The sequence below is a fragment of the Scyliorhinus canicula genome, chromosome 24 (assembly GCF_902713615.1).
Source record: "Scyliorhinus canicula chromosome 24, sScyCan1.1, whole genome shotgun sequence".
Lineage (NCBI taxonomy): Eukaryota > Metazoa > Chordata > Chondrichthyes > Carcharhiniformes > Scyliorhinidae > Scyliorhinus > Scyliorhinus canicula.
The window spans coordinates 1,125,821-1,144,987 of NC_052169.1; the positions used below are offsets into that span (position 1 = coordinate 1,125,821).

The window sequence follows — 19,167 nt, forward strand, 5'->3', positions numbered from 1 at the left end:
TCTCTGTCAGCAAATATACATTCAGGCTCTGAGTTTGCCTGAATCCTGTATTGGTCATATTTCCATTGAGTCTTTGCAAGTATCCATGTTTACTATGTAAGTGGCCATCTCAGATGGCTACAGTCCGTCCTCTTGATCCTAAACGCGAAGCATGGTGGATCACAATACTGATCCTTCATCTGTTCTTTGCGGTGCCGCGTACCCTTGGTCAAGGACAGGTTCTATACTACTCTGTCCTATGTATTGGAGCATTTACCTAAGTTTGTAATACATCACACATTCATAAATTCTAAAGGGGCACTATTAAACATCTAATCATTACACACTTAACTTATTTACACAAAAGGGGAACCTCTAACTGTCCTTACCTAAACTACACTTATGCTGCTAGCTAATAACCAAAAAGAACTTTGATTACAGTACAAAAACTTTAAACGATAGCAGCATCACATTCCTACTTAACTTATTACAGTTACTGAAAACGCAAACTTTATTCATCAGAAAGGGTTCAAAAAGAGTGTGGGGTCTATTGAAGTCCAACAAAGGGGGCTCGGAGTGTATATATCGGGGAGCGGGGAGCTCTCCTTCGCCATTTTTGAAGTCTCAGTGGCTGAACGATACTGCAGAGTATTGCAATAACTAATAGGGCTTCTACCGTGTATGAGAGGGAAAACCATTTTACGATGTTATCGCACCATGTGGGGGTATCAGTGTTTATTTCAATGTGAGATGTAGAGTCCGGGCTCGGGGTATCGTGTAGTATGGTTGTGTCAATGCGCACAACTGTAGTGATCCAACGATGATCATGATGGAGGTCTTTTTGTCTTTGTATCTGAGTTAGCGACCGAAGGGTCGCCTGGAAACCAAAGTTGAGTGCAGAGACTGTGGCAAAGAGTATTCTTTAAACCACACACAAAAAAAAAGATCAGGGGAAACAAAGACTTGCCAGAGACTGTAAAGAGTTTTAAAACTTTTCCAAATCAGTGATGAGAATATGGGGTGCTTATGAGCCATGGCAGGGCAAGAATGGATGGGATCCCCGGGTAGGGCTGTGATCAGTGCCATTGCTCCACTACCCAAGCTTGGCTGACCGAATACATAGGGGGTCCTCAGGCAGGGCGGGGATTAGTGCCGTTTCTCCACTGCCTGGGTGACCTTACACGAGCGAAAAGAGTTTGTAACATATGGACTCCGAGAATGTGCAGACAAGTAATCATGACTGCATCAAGAAATTTAGCAGAAGGGCGACATTAAGTAAAACATCTGAGACCAAAAGTTGAAACTGTATCAAGAAATTCAAGAAAATGAAGGCGGGCAGGCTCCATCAGAAAATAGGACACCGTAAATCTCAATCGGTTAATTTTTCTCATCATCTGGACACCTCAGGGTTCCATTTCAAAAAGCATTGAAAAGGGTTTACCATAATGGGAGTCAGACTCTGAGTCATCACCATCTCCCGGTTGCCAAACTCATGTCTGGCGTTTTTGTGCCGTGGCTGCGTGGGCCGTCGTGGATTCAAAATCATCATTCCTTGTCAACTGACGAGTTATCGCAGTGCCATTGTTTCTTGTCCTCTGTGGCGGTAGCTGCAAAGGGCAAATTTGTATCGTGTGGCGGTGGCTCTGGTTGTGGCAATAAAAGGGGGTATGAGGGGTCAAACATATCTTGGTCGGGGTTCCTGGGGCTGGAGCGACTGGGGCCTGGGCGGTTATGCCATTGGTTATTGATTTCAAACAGGTCTGGAATGCTGTCACTATGGTCCAGATCAAGTTTAAGGTGGAAAGTTGTTCCTGGGGCGGAGACAAGGTAGGGTTTGTGGACGTGCTGTCCTGGCTGGGAGAGGGTCGGGCTAGGTTGTCAGTGGGCAGGGCGTAATCGTCTGCTATTGCCAAGAAGACGTGGTGTGAGTGGTTGCACTGGGTTCCATAAACCTTAAGTTGGTTGATATGAAACCATCCTGACTTTCCATTTGGATACGTTATTTTATATACCGAGGGGCTTACTTTATCTGAGATCGAGTATGGTCCTGCAAATTTAGGGGAGAGGAATAAACTGGGGTTATATAGGGAAGTCATCACCTGCTGACTGACTGTATACTCTACTGGGTGTACTGTTTTATCAAAGCAGGCCTTACTCTGCTTTTTCCAGCACCTAGTCGGACAGCTGCAGCGAGCTGGGCTGTCTCAACATTTTTCATTACCTGTTGGACTGCTTTTTCGTGGGTGAGTGCGGTGACTGTGGGGCTGGCCATATCAAGTCCTAATAAATATTCAGTTCCTTTCATGGACCGTCTGGTCATAAGGGTGTGGGGGGGGGGGGGGGGGGGGGGGGTGAATCCTGTGGAACTTGATACCGTTTTCCTAATAAATATAAGTGCCAATGGAAGAACTGTGTCCCATGTACTGTTGTGCTGTTGCACCATTTTCCTGATAGTCGCTTTGAGGTTTCTGTTCATATGTTCCACAATGCCGCTGGATTGTGGGTGATAAGCAATATGGAATTTTTGGTTTATCCCAAAAATTGTCAAAACATTCTGCATCACTCTTCCTGTAAAATGCGAACCTTGGTCCGATTCAATGCTGCGGGGAGTCCCTAGCATGTAAATATTTGCTGTGTTAAAATCTTGTCTGTTACCTGAGCTGTATTTGTCCTGGAGGGAAATGCTTCCACCCATTTCGTGATGGTGTCGATCACCACCAACACATATTTAAAACCATTTCTGCAGGGGGGCGGAGGGGACCAATATAATCTAGCTGTATATTAGTCCATGGGCCATTAACAGGGCAGGTGTGTCTTAACTAATCTTTCCTGGCGTATCAGTCTGGGTTGTTCTGCGCACAAATTAAACAATTTTCAATGTAATGGGTGACGTCTGCTTTTAAATCGGGCCACCAGCAGAAAGGTCTTAAGTGGGCAATGGTGGTTTCTATCCCCTGATGTCCCTGTCCGTCATGAAATTGACAAATAATCTGGTTCCTGCACTGGGTGGGGACCACATAAATTGCATTCTATAATACAATTCCATCCTGTACCGTCAGTGTGTCCTTGAATTTGTCGTAGGGGGCTGGGAAGTTAACGTTTAAAATTTGTTGAAGAGTGTCGTCTGCCTTTTGGGCCTGTGCTAAATCTTGACTATTCATCTGTGAGACCTGGACTGCATGTACTGGGGCACTCTCGGGGGATTGCAAAAAGTGACTGTGTCATGATCCTGCTTTTGCTAGGGCGTCTGCTTTTACGTTACCAGGTGGGGACGAGCGATGATGGCTTCTAACCTTTATTATGCCATATTTGCGGTCTTTAGCTGTTTCCAGAATGTGCTTCAGTAATGGCACTGAGGGTAGGGGTTTACCGTCAGCGGATATGAATCCTCTCGATTCCCACAGGGGCAGGAATTCTGTCAAACTGTTGCAGACACATAAACTGTCCAAATATATATCTGCGGGTGTCGGGAAAGAATCTGGGTGCTGCACTATGTCTGCGATGGCTGCTAACTCGGCTGCCTGCGATCCTAAATGGCCTGGTAATTTCAGTGATATCTCCTCTAATGTGCGTCACTGCGTGTCTTCCACATATATGCCACATCCTGTAATCCTTTTTCCATTATCAACGGTGGAGGAGACATCTACGTAAATTTTTTAAGATTTATCAGTGGGCTGGGTTCTCTGCGGTCTGATGCCTGCTTGTGTGGGTAGTGATTTAGGAATAAAGGGTCCTGTGTTGTGCCTGGCTGCAATGATTTCACACTCATGTGGGGTTCCTGAACACTGCAAATTATCTGCTAAAAATGTGTGTGTTTTTGTCCTCTTTACTGTGATGTCCCTTCCTTGTAAGAGTAGGATCCAGCGCGCTGCTCTAATCTGGCTAACTGAACCGTCCTTTAACCTACCATCTAGCAATAGTTATGTTGGGGTGTGCTCGGTTAAAATCGTTACAGGGTTGAGGCTGTGATGTATGCGAAGTACTGAACAGCCCAAAAATCTGCGAGCAAGTGCCTTTCGCAGGCTGAAAATCCTTGCTCCACGGGGTCCAAAACTCGTGAGGCATAACGATTGTGTCTTTCTTGGAGTAGTACGGCCGACAGGGTTCGGTCAGTGGTCGCTACTACTATGGTGTATGGGGAGTGTGGGTCTGGCACCTGCAAAGCGGGGGCTGTACCTAGCGCGCGTTTTACATCCAATTGAGTATAGTAGACCTAATAATTCGGAAAGAAGCGAAATGTGCTCTTCCTTGGTATCAGTTTGTAGGAGCAAGTTGTCCACATACTGAATGTGGCACTCGGGTCAGGAAAATTTGGATAATCCATTAGGGCGCATCCATATGCTGTGGAAGCCATTCCCAAAGGGTGTTCTTTTTTAGGAGCTCGGAAGGTGGGGCTGCCTTGGTGGCGAAACCATCTATATGGCTCCTGCAGTAACCAACCAGTCCTAAAAATGACTGGAGTGCAGTGACATTATGGGACAAGGGCAATTTAACAATCGAATCAATTTGTTTTTGCTCTATCTCTCTTTTTCCGTGTGTGATAACTGTGCCGAAATAAAAGACCTTTTCTTTTCGGATTTGGGCCTTTTTCGGGTTAACTTTACATCCAATTGAGTGTAGGAGACCTAATAATTCAGAAAGAAGCGAAATGTGCTCTTCCTTGGTATCAGTTTGTAGGAGCAAGTTGTCCACATACTGAATGAGGCATTCGGGTCAGGAAAATTTGGACAATCCATTTGCCAATTGTGACAAATGGAGGGGGAGTTGTGGAAACCTTGCGGAAGGCATGTCCAAGTATATTGCTGTCCTTGGAACGTGAAGGCGAATTTGTATTTGCAATTCTTTTCTAATGGAACGGACCAGAAGCCATTGCTAATGTCCATTACTGTAAAATAACTTGACTGTAGTCCCTGCTCTAGCATTGTCTCGGGACTCATGGCAACGGTGGGGGCTGCGAATGGAGTTACTTTATTTATTATTTTTTTTAATTTAGAGCACCCAATTCATTTTTTCCAATTAAGGGGGAATTTAGCGTGTTCAATCCACCTACTTTGCACATCATAGAATTATCATAGAATTTACAGTGCAGAAGGAGGCCATTCGGCCCATCGAGCCTGCACCGGCTCTTGGAAAGAGCACCCTACCCAAGGTCAACACGTCCACCCTATCCCCATAACCCAGTAACCCCACACAACACTAAGGGAAATTTTGGACACTAAGGGCAATTTATCATGGCCAATCCACCTAACCTGCACATCTTTGGACTGTGGGAGGAAACCGGAGCACCCGGAGGAAACCCACGCACACACGGGGAGGATGTGCAGACTCCGCACAAGCAGTGACCCAAGCCGGAATCGAACCTGGGACCCTGGAGCTGTGAAGCAATTGTGCTATCCACAATGCTGCCCTTGGACTTACTTTATTGAGTTCTCTGTAATCAATGGTCAGTCTCCATGAACTGTCTGGTTTTCTTACGGGCCAAATTGGGGCATTGGTTCTTAACACTACGGGCCAAATTACACCTTGGTCCAGCAAACTTTGAATTGCCTTTGCAATTTCTCCCTCGGCTTGCTGTGGGAAGCCGTATTGTTTCTGGGGCTTGGGATCGGGACCTGTAATGGCGACTGTTCCCGGAATTTTTCCACAGTCGTACTTGTGCTGGGCGAAGGATGCTTTGTGCTTTTAAGACCTCTCTAATTATCCTACCTGTACTAATGGCTTGCGGATCAAACCAATAGTCGCCTACTGAGCAGATTCTGTGTTCGTAGTCTCCTATTGTGAGCGTAGCGGGGGCTCTTGCTGTTCTAGCCATTTTCCACACACACTTATTCACGAGGTCAAAGGAAAGATTGTGGGAACTCATGAAGTCGATCCCTAAAATGTGTTCTGCTGTTTGGGGCAAATCTACTAAAACAACGGGGTGCTTGGCATTAATGTTTCCAATTTGGATATCTATGGGGGCCGTGATATATCCCTGCTGGATATGTCCTGTAAATCCGCTAAGAGTGATAGCGTCTGTCGTGGGCCATTTATCTCGGTGAAACATTGCGGAGGAGTTTAAAGTGGTGCGGGACCCTCCTCTGTCCCAAAGGAACTCTACGGGCTGTCCCTGGACTGTGCCTATGATTACTGGTCTACCTGACTCGTCCCAGAATGTGTCACAGACCCAAGTTGGGGAGTCCGAACACCGTCAATCTGTGCTATTCAGGGCAGAATTGTCTGGGCGGGCGCTAATACTGTGTATAGGCCTGGCATTGTTCCTATGTGGGGCGTTCGCTTGCTGATTCCATTGCTGGTTCGGGGGGGGGGCATTGTATTCGCGGGTGTAATGTCCCTTTTGTCCGCAATTATAGAATCCCTGTGCTCTGTGGTGCTGTCCGTCATGTCTACCCTCGCTTATCCATGTGGGGTCCTGATGTGTCCTTACTGCGGGCTTCAGGTATAGGCCAAGCCAAAGAGTGCTGGTGTGCCAGGGCCAAAAGAGACGGAACACATGGCAGTGTCTCTCTTTACCCTTTGGGATTCTCGGTCTTTTGGGCGGTCCTTCGCTTTGGACCCAATAATTCGGAAGGCTTCGATTACGGCCTTCGATTTGAGCCAATAAAGGGGCTGGTGCCTTGATGGCTGGGCGTGTCTTGCGTGGTCATTGACCTTGGCCATTTGGGCTTCCTGGGTGAAAGGAGTGGGGCCGATGTGTCTGGAATTGTATCTGATACCTGAGTACCCGTCCTTTGTCCTGGGGAAGTGGGTCATTAGAATGCAACTCGGCTAGGGGATCGATACTGTCTGGTTCTCTGTCAGCAAATATACGACAACGAATAAACGGGCATCGTGCGACTATCAACAGGCAGGACTGTTCCCTTCCAGTTGGGGAACACTTCAGCAGTCAAGGACATTCAGCCTCTGATCTCCGGGTCAGCATTCTACAAGGAGGCCTTCAGGAGACGCGACAACGCAAAATTGCTGAGCAAAAACTTATAGCTAAGTTCCGCACGCATGAATGCGGACTCAACCGGGATCTGGGATTCATGTCGCATTACATTCGGCCCCCACCAACAAGCCTGGACTTGCAGAGGCCTACCGACTGAACTGGCTTGGGACAATTCACACCTCTTTAACCTGGAGTTACCTCTCTCTCTGCATCTTTGATGATTTGATTGCCTGCAGGTGCTCGCATTCCGGGGCATCTCTGACTGTGTCTATATAAACATTTCTGGAACAAGCCTTTCCATTCACCTGAAGAAGGAGCCGTGCTCCGAAAGCTCGTGTTTGAAACAAACCTGTTGGACTTTAACCTGGTGTTGTAAGACTTCTTACTGAGCAAATATACATTCAGGCTCTGAGTTTGCCTGAATCCTGTATTGGCCATTTTTCCCTTGAGTCTTTGCAAGTATCCATGTTTACTTTGTAAGTGGCCATTCCAGATGGCTACGGGAGGCCATGTTTGATCACAACCAAGTTGTATAAACCTATTGTATAATGATATTAGTTATTGTACTATTGCTACCTGGAGTATTAAACCTATATCTGGACAACACACAAGGAGGAAGCATGACGAATTATTTAAGTGTCTGCCTTCACAGGTGGAGATTGAAGGCCCTATGGTATGTTGATGTCCCTGATGTTGAACATTCCCTGAATCATTAACTCTATTTCTGTGTCACCAGGTGTAATTTCCAGTACCTGCTGTTTAATTATGACAGAAATTTTATTTACAGTAGTTTTATAGCAAGTTGAGCCAAGACAGGTCTTACAAAGGTGGGATGCCATATAAAAGTCATTCAAATATGCTTAATCTTCAATTGAAAGAGGAAACGGGAGATTGAAATACATTGGGTGCGGCAGAGGCGTGGCTGAGTTAATTAATATAATCCGTGTGGATTGCACAATTGGATGTGTAAAAGGCGCAGGAGTGTCTCCCGCAGATGCAGGAGAGGACGTGAAAAAATTGGTTTTGGGATTATTCTTGAACAAAGGTGAAGATGAGAAAACTTGGCAAATATCGCCTGAAGTCCGCTTTGGCCGCTGTAACTGCACTGGCTGCATTTGTACTGTTATTTTCTGGAGATTTTGATTCCTGTGAGGAGGATATGATGATGGGAATTTGGGAAGACCCAGAAGATGTAAGTGATAGAAAGTGCATGGATAAGTTTTACAGAGACCTAAATCTGTTTACTCAACCGGCGATGTGTTCTCGGATTATTAGAGGAGATCAGGAAGCAGTTCAAGAAGCTCGTTTAAACTCTCTTGATGTGTCATCTAAAAAAGGCCCTCTGACAGAAAATCATTATATAAATGCGACGAAGCACTGTGCTGCATTTATAAGGAAGCGCAAATATCTAACCTTCCCACGGAGCTTGGAGGAGAGGAATTTCCCCATCGCCTATTCCATTGTGATCCACGAGAACATTGAAATGTTTGAAAGACTCCTGAGGACTATATACACCCCCCAGAATCTGTACTGTATCCACGTGGATAGAAAAGCTGCAGTTACTTTTCATCATGCTGTGAAAGCCATCGCCTCTTGTTTTCCCAATGTTTTCATTGCCAGCAAGCTGGAGAATGTGGTGTATGCCTCCTGGTCCCGGGTGCAGGCTGATCTGAACTGTATGGAGGAGCTGCTACAGAGTCCAGTGCAGTGGAAATATTTCATTAACCTGTGCGGACTGGACTTCCCCATCAAAACAAACGCAGAGATGGTCAGAACCCTGATTGTCTTGAATGGGAAAAATAGCATGGAATCCGAGGAACCATCAGCATTCAAAACGGTAGGTTGGCCATTGAAATAACATTAAATTGGATATCAAGCAGCGGTCTTACCTCTTTGATCGCAAATCCAACCTCAGAGGATTCCGCACAAGTTTATTTATATTGATGCTGTCTTTATTGGGTGTGAGGTTCCAGCCAAACTTGACCAGTCAGCGAGGGAATGAAGTTTCCTCCCCGAGGTAAACCTCTGATTCCATCCAGTTGGTAGAAGTGCGTCCCAACAATTTCCAACTAACATCTGCTCAGAGGCGAACTCGCATTTTAGTTTTTCAATGGAAGCCTTGGCAGAGATTGAGAAGTGTGAAAGGTTGGTTTGGAAGAGGCTCCAAGGTGGGGCTCGGAGGGTGTTAGTGGTAGAGCGCAGAAAATGAAATGCAAATAAACAGGTAGAGCGAGTTGGGATACAAGAGATTGCACAGGTAAGGCTAAACCAGACCGTAAGCGATTTAAACACAAGACTGGTGTATTGGGGGTATGTAAAAACGCAAATCACTGCGGATGCTGGAATCTGAAAGAAAGAGAGGAAATACAGGACATACCTCAGCAGGTCTGACAGCCTGTGTGGAAGTTTGTTTGGAAGGGTCTCTAAAATGGAGGTGGGAGGAAGTTAGTGAGGAATTCAGTGAGCGGAAAAAGTGAAATGCAAGAAAACAGGTCGAACGAGTTGGAAGAGTAGCTACGAGAACGAGAGATGTCACTGATAATGCAGTTAACGTTTTGAGTCCGAATGACTCTTTGGCGACGCTTTAGATGCGTTGAATGAAGTTTCTGGAAGGCGGAAGATGGGGGAGTGACCAGCAGAGCATTAGAGTGGACAGGTAGAGAGGTGGCAAAGGCGGTGGTCAGCAGACGAGACACAGAAATGGGGCACAGGGACACAAGACTACACCCAGGATGACATTGAATGAGGGAGCAGGGGTAGACAAGGTTAAGAAATTCGCTATCTGAGGAGACTTTGGAATCATACATGTTGCTATCCATTGAAAAGGAATTGTTAGATGAATTGGATGCAGAAGCAATTATTGGCAGATTCGCACAATCATCTAGCGAACACAAACGATTGCTCTTAATATAGTGGACTGCATGCAAATGCTCTATTGTGCTTTTGAACTATCTGTTAATGTGTAAATTGGGCAGTAAACTATTTAAAAATATCAACAAATTACTTAAAATTTTTAAAAATAAATTAAAAATTCAATTATAACATTCTGTATTTACATTTGGTATCTACTGCCAGTAATATGTACAGTACATGTACACTGTAATCACTAAGAAGTACACATTTTTTCCACAAAAATTTTAATTGTACCCTTTTTTCCATATGTATTTTTAAAAAAATGTATTTATTCGTTATGAAAATTAAATGATAGCATTGTAGTTGTGGGTGGGCCCCCTTTGTCTCCTGGCAACCAATATTTTTAGACTCAGTCCGCCACTGGTTGGATATTTGGTTCAGAAAGACAATTAGCGCGAGGAAAAAGAGGAGTAACATCTAATACTTTTGTATCCTCCTCCAGCCATTAAGAGATTTTCTTTCCTGGTCGCTATGCTGGGAAAGTGTAGGTGTCTGTTAAATAACTTCAGGGACCAATGAGAATGGTTTGCCCAACCCAGTGTCTAAATGAGGATAATTTTTATTCATGTACCCCCGGGGCCAGGATCGAACCTAGGTCCATGGCGCCTTGAGGCAGCAGTGGTAACCACTGCACCACCATGCCACCTATTAAGTGACTGTCCTGTCTCTCAGAATTGATTCCAATAATTTGCTCATACGTGAGGTCGGACTGTGTTGAAACAATTACATTAGGGCAGCACGGTGGCGCAGTGGTTAGCACTGCTGCCTCACAGCGCCGAGGTCCCAGGTTCGATCCCGGCTCTGGGTCACTGTCCGTGTGGAGTTTGCACCTTCTCCCCGTGTTTGCGTGGGTCTCACCCTCCTAAGATGTGCAGGGTAGGTGGATTGGCCACACTAAATTGCCCTTACAAGGGGGGTTAGATTTTGCCAGTGTGCTACTGATTGCAGCCAGTTTCACATCTCATCTGATTTTCTATTTGGAAACAAAATATCCCATTTTTATATTTAAAATCATAGAGTCCTAAAATAATTGTAGCAGACAAGGCCAATCAGCCCATCATGTCCATGCCAGCTCTCTGCCTGTTCCCCATAGCTCTGAAAAAGTTAGATTTGATTAAGTTGAGACTAATTTATTCCCTTCCCCTTTATTGATTTAATGGACTTTCTGTAGTAATTACAATTCCGATTTTGAGCTTACTTTCTTTAAACCACAGGAGCGGTGGCTTTTTCATCATGAAGTTAAAAACCAAATCAGCAGAACTAAGGAGAAGAAGAGCTTACCTCCAATAAGTACACCCATGTTTACTGGGAATGCGTACTTTGTGGCTTCGAGGGAATTTGTAAATCATTTGTTTGTAAGTCCTGAAGTCCAGAAATTTCTAAAGTGGGCAGAAGATACGTATAGTCCTGACGAGCATGTTTGGGCTACTCTGCAGAGAATGCCGACCGTCCCAGGCACCAACCCCCCCAATAGCAAGTACCATATGTCAGATATGGCAGCCATTGCCCGCTTGGTGAAGTGGTCCTACATGGAGGGAGACATCACAAAAAATGCACCTTATCCAAAGTGTGCAGGCATTCATCGCCGTTCAGTGTGCATCTACGGTTCTGGTGATCTTCACTGGATCCTGCAACAACATCACCTCTTTGCCAACAAATTTGATTCTCAAGTGGATGACACAGCCCTTCAGTGCTTGGAGGGACATCTGAGATATAAAGCAATTTATAGAAAAGGTTTTATGTGAGCCTATATTTCAATTCTTCCCTACATTTCCATGTTTATTTGTTCTTCACATAGTTGCCTAACCCCACTTCATTCGCCAGGAGGTGAGTCCAAGCCTTCTTGATTAATGATACCATGATCTGACAAGGGGCTGGATTCTCTGATTTTGAAGCTATGTCCGAAGGAAGTGTCTAGTTCTATGATAATAAAATTGGTGAGGCCCCATCACTGACCCTCCGACTGGTGAGGGGCTAGCAGCCGCGCCACGTAAAACACATGGCCTTCACAAAATAAACAGGTGGATAATTGCCGGGTCCATGGCCGTGCAGACACAGTGAAGACCTGCCAGATATTGCCCCCCTGGAGTCCCCCGGGCCACCCCCCCACCAGTCCACGCAGGTTCCCCCCATGGCCAGCGGCACGGCTTCCCCCTGACTGACTTTCTCAAGTAAGGAGACCAAAACTGAAACCGCAGCCGCCACGCCGGGTCCCGACACCTGAGAGAACACGTGCCCCGCGCCATTGGAACATCGGCCCATTGGGGGCGGAGCATCGGAGGAGGGCCTTCAGGTAATGTCCTGAGGCCTTCCCAATGGCTTGCGGCCTACACCCCAATGATGCTGTTTTGGAGGGGGCGGAGCATCCAAGAACAGGCATCATAAGAACATAAGAATTGGGACAGGAGTCGGCCATCTGGCCCCTCGAGCCTGCTCCACCATTCAATGAGATCATGGCTGATCTTTTGTGGACTCAGCTCCACTTTCCGGCCTGAACACCGTAACCCTTAATCCCTTTATTCTTCAAAAAACTATCTATCTTTATCTTAAAAACATTCAATGAAGGAGCCTCTACTGCTTCACTGGGCAAGGAATTCCATAGATTCACAACCCTTTGGGTGAAGAAGTTCCTCCTAAACTCAGTCCTAAATCTACTTCCCCTTATTTTGAGGCTATGCCCCCTAGTTCTGCTTTCACCTGCCAGTGGAAACAACCTGCCCACATCTATTCTATCTATTCCCTTCATAATTTTATATGTTTCTATAAGATCCCCCCTCATCCTTCTAATTTCCAACAAGTATAGTCCCAGTCTACTCAACCTCTCCTCGTAATCCAACCCCTTCAGCTCTGGGATTAACCTAGTGAATCTCCTCTGCACACCCTCCAGTGCCAGTGTGTCCTTTCTCAAGTAAGGAGACCAAAACTGAACACAATACTCCAGGTGTGGCCTCACTAACACCTTATACAATTGCAGCATAACCTCCCTAGTCTTAAACTCCATCCCTCTAGCAATGAAGGACAAAACTCCATTCGCCTTCTTAATCACCTGTTGCACCTGTAAACCAACTTTTTGCGACTCTTGCACTAGCACACCCAAGTCTCTCTGCACAGCAGCATGCTTTAATATTTTATCATTTAAGTAATAATCCCGTTTGCTGTTATTCCTACCAAAATGGATAACCTCACATTTGTCAACATTGTATTCCATCTGCCAGACCCTAGCCCATTCACTTAACCTATCCAAATCCCTCTGCAGACTTCCAGTATCCTCTGCACTTTTCGCTTTACCACTCATCTTAGTGTCATCTGCAAACTTGGACACATTGCCCTTAGTCCCCAACTCCAAATCATCTATGTAAATTATGAACAATTGTGGGCCCAACACTGATCCCTGAGGGACACCACTAGCTACTGATTGCCAACCAGAGAAACACCCATTTATCCCAACTCTTTGCTTTCTATTAATTAACCAATCCTCTATCCATGCTACTACTTTACCCTTAATGCCATGCATCTTTATCTTATGCAGCAACCTTTTGTGTGGCACCTTGTCAAAGGCTTTCTGGAAATCCAGATATACCACATCCATTGGCTCCCCGTTATCTAGCGCACTGGTAATGTCTTCACAAAATTCCACCAAATTAGTTAGGCACGACCTGCCCTTTATGAACCCATGCTGCGTCTGCCCAATGGGACAATTTCTATCCAGGTGCCTCACTATTTAGAATAGAATAGAACAGTACAGCACAGAACAGGCCCTTCGGCCCTCGATGTTGTACCGAGCAATGATCACCCTACTCAAACCCACGTATCCACCCTATACCCATAACCCAACAACCCCCACCTTAACATTACTTTTTAGGACACTACGGGCAATTTAGCATGGCCAATCCACCTAACCCGCACATCTTTGGACTGTGGGAGGAAACCGGAGCACCCGGAGGAAACCCACGCACACACGGGGAGGACGTGCAGACTCCGCACAGATAGTGACCCAGCCGGGAATCGAACCTGGAACCCTGGAGCTATGAAGCATTTATGCTAACCACCATGCTACCCTGCTGCCCTGTTTTCTTCTTTGATGATAGATTCCAGCATCTTCCCTACTACTGAAGTTAAGCTCACTGGCCTATAATTACCTGCTCTCTGCCTACCTCCTGTTTTAAACAGTGGTGTCGCGTTTGCTAATTTCCAATCCACCGGGACCACCCCAGAGTCTAGTGAATTTTGGTAAATTATCACTAGTGCATTTGCAATTTCCCTAGCCATCTCTTTTAGCACTCTGGGATGCATTCCACCAGGGCCAGGAGACTTGTCTACCTTTAGCCCATTAGCTTGCCCATCACTACCTCCTTAGTGATAACAATCCTCTCAAGGTCCTCTCCTGTCATAGCCTCATTTCTGTCAGTCACTGGCATGTTATTTGTGTCTTCCACTGTGATGACTGACCCAAAAAACTTGTTCAGTTCCTCAGCCATTTCCTCATCTCCCATTATTAAAACTCCCTTCTCATCCTCTAAAGGATCAATATTTACCTTAGCCACTCTTTTGTGTTTTATATATTTGTAGAAACTTTTACTATCTGTTTTTATATTCTGAGTAAGTTTACTCTCATAATCTATCTTACTCTTCTTTATAGCTTTTTTAGTAGCTTTCTGTTGCCCCTTAAAGATTACCCAGTCCTCTAGTCTCCCACCAATCTTTTCCACTTTGTAAGCTTTTTCCTTCAATTTGATACTCTCCCGATTCAGTTGTAAAAAGGGATTACGAAATTGACGTCAGCAAGCAGAGAATCCCGCCCTCGATGTTTGAGCCTTGCAGAAACAGAATGCACCACACTCCTCCCCCCAATGCTATTGTATCCAATTGTTTCTGTAATGTTTCCAATATTTTGTCCCATCATTTTATTTAGAGTCCATTTCAAGTGCTGATCATTTTCTGCATGCAGGAGAACATCTATCAATCCTAACATATTTCAATAATTGAAACTATGGGGCAGCACAGTGGCCCAATGGTTAGCATTGCAGCCTCATGGCGCCATGGTCCCAGGTTCGATCCCAGCTCTGGGTCACTGTCCGTGTGGAGTTTGCACATTTAGAACATACAGTGCAGAAGGCCATTTGGCCCATCAAGTCTGCACTGACCCACTTAAAACCTCACTTCCACCCTATCCCCATAACCCCTCCTAACCTTTTTGGTCACTAAGGGCAATTTATCATGTCCAATCCACCTAACCTGCACGTCTTTGGACTGTGGGAGGAAACCGGAGCACCCGGAGGAAACCCACGCAGAAACGGGGAGAACATGCAGACTCCGCACAGACAGTGACCCAGCAGGGAATTGAACCTGGGACCCTGGCGCTGTGAAGCCACAGTGCTATCCACTTGTGCTACCATGCTGCCCATTCTCCCCATGTTTGTGTGGGTTTCGTCCCCACAACCCAAAGATGTGCAGGGTAGGTGGATTGGCCACGCTAATTTGCCCCTTAATTGGAAAAATGAATTGGGTACTTGAAATTTTTTTTAAAAATTGAAACTGTGTTCTAATTCAGTTCAAATGATGTTCCAGGTTTGACTTTATATGTTCGGTATTATGCAAAGTTTTGATAAGGTTAAAGGAAAAACTTATCAAGTTTACGGAAACTGGGTTTTGAGCAATGTGGGAACAGGGGTCATCGCTTCAGCCCTTTCAAGCCTGTGCTACCCATTCAATGAGATCAAAGTTGATCTGTATCTCAAATTCATTCACCTGCTTTTGATCCATTTCCCTTGATACACCTACCCAACACAAATCTAACAATCTTTATTTAAATTTTAATAAAAATTTAAATTGTTCATCACCACCAGTCTTTTGGGTCAGACAACTGCACATTTTCACTTCCCTTTCTGTGAAAAAGTGCTTCCTGATTTCACATCTGAGCAACCTAGCTCTCATTTTAAGGTTATGTCTTTGTTCTGGATCTCTCTAGAGGAAATGATTATCTCTATCTGGTCCCTTAACCTTTTAAACAATCACTATCCCTCCAAATCATTCACCATCCTGACTTGGAAATATATCACCATTCTTTTACTGTCACAAGGTCAAACCCTGAACTCCCAAACAACACTGTGGGTGTACGTACACCACATGGGCTGCCGCGGTTTATGAAAGCAGCTCATCACCCACTTCTCAAGGGCAGTTAGGGATGGGCAACAACTGCTGGCCTAACCAGCGACGCCCAGATCCCACAAATTCATTTTTTAAAATTCTCCATTGTCTACGCTCAAGGAAATGCAAAGAAGGTTTATGCAACATAGCATTGCAATTTAATGTTGAAGCATGAATATCATTCTGGAGATACTGCTCTATGTGACTTCCCAGGCAAACTTATGCTTCCTGAGGTGCAATGTCCAAAGAGCCATCGGCCTTAAAGGATAACTATATCTTACCTCTGCAAATGCCATTCGAGCATCTGAAAATCTCAAGCATTTTTCATTTAATGTTTTAATCAGTTTTGTTCATTTTCTATTTGATACATATATTCAATGTTTTATAATCTGAACCACTTTCTGGTATTCTTGCTGCTATTGAAGATAAAGATAATTTGTGGTATATTCCAATAAGTTAGAATGCAACTCTGTTCAATCTGGATCTCACTCAATTTACGTCAATACTGGGAATGTAAAAGCTCAAACTGATCCGGAAGCGAAATTAGGTCCAGTTATGTTGAATCCAGGGAGAATATCCGAAAATCAGACACGCAAGAGCGGGTTCTTCCTGGAGTTGGAGGACGTTCCGAGGGGGGTTGGGTGTGGCCAACGACACCCACATGTTCTGGTCATGCCCCAGACTCAGGGAATTCTGGACGGCCTTCTTCAAGGCCATGTCCAAGGTAGTGAGGGTTGAGATGGAGCCATGCTAGTCTGTGGCGGTCTTCAGGGTATCAGAGCAGCCAGAGCTCTGAACAGGAAAAGAGGAGGATGCCTTGGCCTCAACGATCGGCAGGTGGAGACTTCTGATAGGATGAAAGTTGGCAGCACAGCCCCAAGCCTCAGAGTGGCTCGCAGACCTGGCTGAATTCCTGAGGCTGGAAAAAAAAAATCTAATTTGAAATAAGAGGGTCCAAACAGAGGTTCCGCACCATGTGGAGCAAATTCACAAACATATTCACGGACATGTTTGCAACCAGTCAGGAGTGGGGGCTAGCTGGGGACGGGACGGGATGGGGAGGGGGGGGGGGGGGGGGGGGTAGCGGATGGAGGGGAGGAGGGATTGGAAAGGTTGGGGCTAGGGATAGCTGCCCAGAAAGAGAGAGAAAGAGAGCTAGAGAAGAATAGGGAAGGAAGGATGACGGAGCACAGGACTCCCCTATATGGTGAGAAACATGAGTAACAAGCAGACCCAGCCCCCCCTCGAAGGCCTAAAGGCCAAAGGGGGAGGGGGACTTTCCCGCCACCCCACCAATGGAATGAAGGCTACAGGCAAACGAAGGGGGAGACCCTAAACATACCAGGACACAGAGGGAGGAAAGGAGAAACGACTCCTACTGTCGTCTAGGAGACACTAGACGACAGGGCCCTAGTGAAACCTGACAGACTGTTCTGAAAATCGAATGTTGTTGTACAAATGTAAATACTATCCAACATTAGAGCCGCAGTCATGGCTATGGTGACAAGAAGGAGCCCGAGGCTGGCTGTTCAAACATATGTCATTGTATGATACTTTATGTGAAACCCAGGACTGGATTCTCCCTCCCCGCATGCCGCAAGAATGCCCCGGGCAAGACGCCGACAATGGAGAAATCCATTGACCTCGGGCGGGATTCTCCGGTCACCGGGCGGATGCGGTCGAAGAATCCCACCAACAGTTTTTATTTCTCTTCTTTTCTTGTTTACTCTGTAACTGTTATTTGAAGTACTAGTAAAAATATTTTCAAAAAATGAATGTCCGGAAATCATAACAGACACAGAGTTTGGTGGGGCCCAAGTTTTCCTGTCTTAACATCAACAAACATTACTAAGGACTGAGCTTGGGACTTTTCTGACCTGGAGGACCCGATGCCACACTAGGTGAAATGAAATGTAATGAAAATGGCTTATTGTCACAAGTAGGCTTCAAATGAAGTTACTGTGAAAAGTCCCTAGTCGCCACATTCCAGCGCCTGTTCGGGGAGGCTGGTACAGGAATTGAACCCACACTGCTGGCCTGCCTTGGTCTGCTTTCAAAGCCAGTGATTTAGCCTTGTCCTAAAGCAGACGCTGCACTCATTCAGTGACTAGCTCCTTGATTTCAAAAATGAACCACTACTGATGTCACAAAATGGTAGGATGCTATTAAAATGAATATATTGTTTTTTTTGCAAAAGTTTAAACCAAACTGCCATGTACTTTGTAAACCAGGTGTGGACAGCAACTAAGAGAATAGGGAACAGGGTGCTTTTTACAATTGATACATTAGGTAGTCAGAACTCTGTGAGCCAGCAAGCAGACTAGCCACAGACTAGGTGTTGAAGAAGAAACAATAGGAGAGGCAACCTCAGGAACAGCTCAGCAAGAGATGAAGTGCTGAGGACAAAAAAAATCAGTTTATGCAAAAGATTGTTCACTGAACCAAAGACCATTCCCAAGTCCTGGTCACTGAGCTGTACGGTGTGGTCATCACTGGCTAGATTTGACCAATAGATTTGTAGTTTTTTGGGAAATGGAGGGGTCACAACAGAGTGTATGATTATTTCTTTACATATAAATTTAGAGTATCCAAATCATTTTTTCCAATTTAAGGGGCAATTTAGCATGGCTGATCCACCTAGCCCGCACATCTTTTTGGGTTGTGGGGGCGAAAGCCACGTAAACACGGGGAGAATGTGCAACCTCCAAACGGACAGTGACCCAGAGCCGGCATCGAACCTGGGACCTCGGCGCCGTGAGACGGCAGTGCTAACCACTGCGCCACAGTGCTGCCCTCAGAGTTTATGATTATGCAGGAAACGGGGAAACAGATGCTTTTGGGTTTCCAGTCTTTGAGGGACTAAGTGTTAGATTGTTCTTTGTGGTGTTTCATTATCTTTCTTCTACTTTAATAAATACTTTTACTGCTGTTTAATGAAGGAGAGGTCTGAGTTCTCATTGTTTCCACAGACATTTCTCAATAATTCAAAAGTAAAATACACCTCACAAACCAGTGTTTCAGGTTGGAACACTCACACATAACATCAGCACAGTTAATATCCTCCAGATGAAACAATAAATAAACATGAACTATGGTGGGTAATTGGAGTTTAAAAAAAAATCTTTTTATTCGCCACGTTTTCAACATTTTAGCAAATAAACCACAAAAGAAAAACGATCAAACAAAACAACCACAAT

At 45.3% G+C, this 19,167-nt stretch overlaps 1 protein-coding gene across 1 annotated transcript; it reads left to right on the plus strand.

The window, feature by feature from the left end:
• Window positions 1–7,882: 7,882 nt before the first annotated feature.
• LOC119956941 (beta-1,3-galactosyl-O-glycosyl-glycoprotein beta-1,6-N-acetylglucosaminyltransferase 3-like) lies at window positions 7,883–12,205 on the plus strand. Its single transcript, XM_038784531.1, has 2 exons — window positions 7,883–8,747; window positions 11,038–12,205. The coding sequence occupies exons 1-2, from the start codon at window positions 7,962–7,964 to the stop codon at window positions 11,566–11,568; spliced, it is 1,317 nt and encodes a 438-aa protein (XP_038640459.1). The 5' UTR covers window positions 7,883–7,961; the 3' UTR covers window positions 11,569–12,205.
• Window positions 12,206–19,167: the final 6,962 nt, after the last annotated feature.